This window comes from Octopus bimaculoides, chromosome 1 (genome assembly GCF_001194135.2).
Source record: "Octopus bimaculoides isolate UCB-OBI-ISO-001 chromosome 1, ASM119413v2, whole genome shotgun sequence".
NCBI lineage: Eukaryota > Metazoa > Mollusca > Cephalopoda > Octopoda > Octopodidae > Octopus > Octopus bimaculoides.
In genome coordinates, this window is record NC_068981.1 from 120,998,729 (window position 1) to 121,002,713 (window position 3,985).

A 3,985-nucleotide genomic window follows, 5' to 3' on the forward strand; every position below is an offset into this window, starting at 1 on the left:
AAGATTACATTTTTAACATCGCCAATTCCTATGGAAGGTATAATTTATAATCTTCGAAACATATGTTGGAAATAAAAGTATGCAGTTAACATATGCGTTTTACTCCATTCATTAAATTTATATATATATATATATATATATATAGGCTTCTTTCAGTTTCCTTCTACCAAATCCACTCACAAAGCTTTGGTCAGCCCAAGGCTATAGTAGATGACAGTTAGTAGATGACAGGAACTGAACCCAGAAGCAAGCTTCTTACCACACAGCCACACCTGCACATATATGATGAGTTTCTTTCAGTTTCTGTCCACCAAATCCTCTCACAAGCTCTTGGTCAGCCCTGAGCCACAGCAGAAAATACTATATTAGAATGTCTACATTTGGATAAGAATATCAATCCCCAATGGTGGATTGGCAGAAACATTAGGGGTCAGGAAAAATACCTGTTGCATTTAGATATGGCCCTTTATATTCTGCGTACAAACACCTCTGATTTATACTTTCTTTCACCTTCCCAAGATTAATGAAATATAGTAACATTCAAGTCTTGCAAATGGTTTGATAATTTTACAGAGCATCGTAGATGTGAATGAAATTAAAATAGATGATGATAAATTTTGTGTCTTTCACAGAGCTTTTTAATTTTCTTGAATTAAATATGTCTTCATTCAGTTAGCAATTTCTTAGAATGCAGATGGCATCTCAAAATGATTTGAAATAGTTAATTGTTTTATCTCTTTGTGACTGTAATTTTAATGAAATGCCTTGCTTTAATTTTTAATATAATCAATAATTTCAAGTGATTTTGGGAAAAAACTTATTCATTATTTGAGCTGGTGTTTGGAATATAACAAAAGTCTCTTATATAAAATTATGACAGAAAGTTTTAATATAAATGTGAGGTTTTGTATCATAGAACCATAGTTTTGCTATTGTTGATGGTTTGGTAGGCAAAGGGTTAAAATAGCATACATGAAAATATCAAAGTGTAAAATACTATTTTAGTAACCTAAAATCAATAGTTTAGTCCACTCTACTGTAGTTCTTTGGTTTTTCATTAACCCCATGACAAAGGAATTTAAAATGATTGAGGAGAAACTTTGGGTACTATTGTTACTAATGATGGCAATGGTGATGATGATAATGGTTGTAGAGGCAATGATTATTTATGGAAAACAAATTGCAGCCAGTCATACTGGCTTGCTTTGGAATTGGTTTTCTTTTGACCCTATGAAAAGGGTACTTATTCTATTGACCCTGCAGAATTGTAAAGCTAATGCATCTCTAACATCGTATATCTTCTCTACCCAAACCGTCATACCTATTTATCTATCCTCTTCCTTCCACCTTTTTTTTTTTGTATCTCACTTCGCAGATGTTACTCTAAATACTATAAATAGTTTTTAAACTTTGGAACTTTTGGCCTACATGATTTCTCTTCTTGCTAACATGGAAACTGATAATCAATCAATGTCAATAGTGTAAGAGGTCTTGCAGAAGTCATGCTAACTGACTAACTTTGTATTTGAACAGATCCTGATTTGGTTACTAGAACATCTGTTTGATTCCACTACCATTAAATATCATCAGTTCCATCATTCTTACCTCAGTGCCAATTCGTATTGCTTAGTAATCATAAGAAAAAAGTAAAACAAATCTTCAATGAAATAACCTTGCTGTACATGTGACTACCAGGCCTCATTTACATATGGTCTTGGTGGTAGCAGCACTACTGCTGCTGGTGGGGACCATGACAATGATTGTTGCTGTTGTTGTTATTGAAGAGGTGGTGGTATAGGTCACAGTAGTAGCCAGGGAAACCTTATGGCTATAATTAATTTTGATGAAGAAACATATATTCTCTCAAAACATGCATAAGGTCTTTCTTATTGACTGTAGTTTGGCAGTTGGATTGTGTTGTGTAGTGTAGAGACTCAAGCCATGATATGGTGTGGAGAAGAATGTGGAAGCCTGGTCATGATGTTGTGTGAAGTGATGTGTGGAAGTCTTTTCATATTGTGTGGAAGTTGTAGCATCAATGTCATAATATGGTGTGGAGTAGTGTGTGTAGTGATGCGTGGAAGTCAAGGCTTTGATGTCATGATGTGTGGTGAGAAATGTGTAAATCTTGTCATGTTGTGTGAAGTCATGGCATTGAGGTCATGACGTGTGGAGTGAAATGTGGAAGTGTTGTCATGTGCAGAGTGATGTGTAGAAGTTATAGCATTGATGTCACGACGTGTGGAAGAGAATGTTTGAAGTCTTGCACATATTGTGCAAAGTGTAATGTGAAAATCAGGCCATACTGTGTGAAGTGTGTTATAGCATAGTATAGTGTGACAGTACTGGCATGTTGTACAGGATGTAAAGTGGAGATCTGGACATGTGTGGGATATGATGTGATAATCATTATGTGGGTGGATTGTAACATTGTTCTTAGACCATGTTGTCCTAAGTGAATATGTTAGTTAGGATATATGGAGTTGTGTTTTTATTTTTTGTTTGTTTTGGTTTTTCCGTCTGAATAGTTTTCTTGTTAGAATATATTTTGAACCATAAATCAGATCTAATTCTGTAATGGTTTTTGTATTCATTCTTGATTTTGCTTTTTAACTCTATGGAAATATTTTTCCGTGAATTAAATGGATTCTATTTTTGTTTGTTCCATTTCTTTACAGATCTCTGCAATTTGGAAGTTCTCTACTTGGACAGAACCAAAATAACCAATGCATCTGCAGCTGTGTTTGAATGTAAGTATTTCCTTGTGACTTATCTATACTCAGTATTTTTAAAACATCCCTATCAAACCATTGTTTATTATTAAACAATGTTTATTATTAATGTCTGAAAAAGTGGCGAGTCAGCAGAAACATTATCCCATCAACAAAATACATAGTGACATTTCGTCTTTTTTGTCCTGAGTTCAAATGCTACCGGGGTCACCTTTGCTTTCATGTTTTCTGGGATGATAAAATAAGTAGCAGTTGAACACTTGGGTTGATGTAATTGACTTACCCTCTCCACTGAAATTGCTGGTCTTGTCCTTTCCTTATGATCTGAGTTCAAATTCTGCTGAGGCTGACTTTGCTTTATATCCTTTTGAGACCAATGGAATAGGTACCAGTTGAGCACTAGGGTTGATGTAACTGGCTAGCTCCCTCTCCACTAAAATTTCAGGCCTTGTGCCTATAGTAGAAAGGATTATTGATAAAAATTATGATGAAAATAATATTGGTTTCAAATTTTGTCACAAGGCCATCAACATCAGGGTAGGGGTGAGACAATTACATCAAACTCAGAACTCAAATTGGTACTTATTTTATCAACCCTGAAAGGATGAAAGACAAAGTTGACCTTGGTGGAATTTGAACTCAAAACATAAAGACAGATTAAGCATTTTGCCTGGCATGCTAATGATTCTACCAGCTTGCCGCTTTTATGAAGAAGATAATATTGGTGGTAGTCATGGCAACAACAGTATCTAGGTCAGCATTATTTTTATGTAGGCTTTCATTTTAAAGAGTTTAATAAGGTTGTGATTCTGAATACCTTTGACCTTTAGCATTTAAACTAGCCATATCAGGTTAAAACATTCTACCTGTTTTATGTTTAAACTGGCCAGCTCTACCCTCTCACACCTATCCTACAATGTTATTCTAAAAATAGACAGGTGCAGATGTGGCTGTTTGGTAAGAAGCTTGCTTCCTAATAACATGGTTCTGGATTCAGTCCTACTGTGTGGCAACTTGGACAAGTGTCTTCTACTACAGCCTTGGGCTGACCAAAGCCTTGTGAGTGGATTTGATAGAAGGAAACTGAAAGAAGCCTATGGTGTATGTATATATATATATATATATATATATATATATATACACACACACGCACACACACACACACACACACACACTTTTCTACTCTAGGCACAAGGCCTGAAATTCTGGGGGGAGTGGGTCAGTCAATTAGATCGACCCCAGCATGCAACATC

At 35.3% G+C, this 3,985-nt stretch overlaps 1 protein-coding gene across 1 annotated transcript in view; it reads left to right on the forward strand.

Moving 5' to 3' along the window:
* LOC106872789 (uncharacterized) overlaps nt 1–3,985 on the forward strand; it is a 423,364-nt gene that overhangs the window by 406,266 nt on the left and 13,113 nt on the right. The window contains exon 21 of the mRNA XM_052969923.1: nt 2,679–2,750. Within this exon, the coding sequence (XP_052825883.1) occupies nt 2,679–2,750 (72 nt within the window). The remainder of the gene's footprint in view (nt 1–2,678; nt 2,751–3,985) is intronic.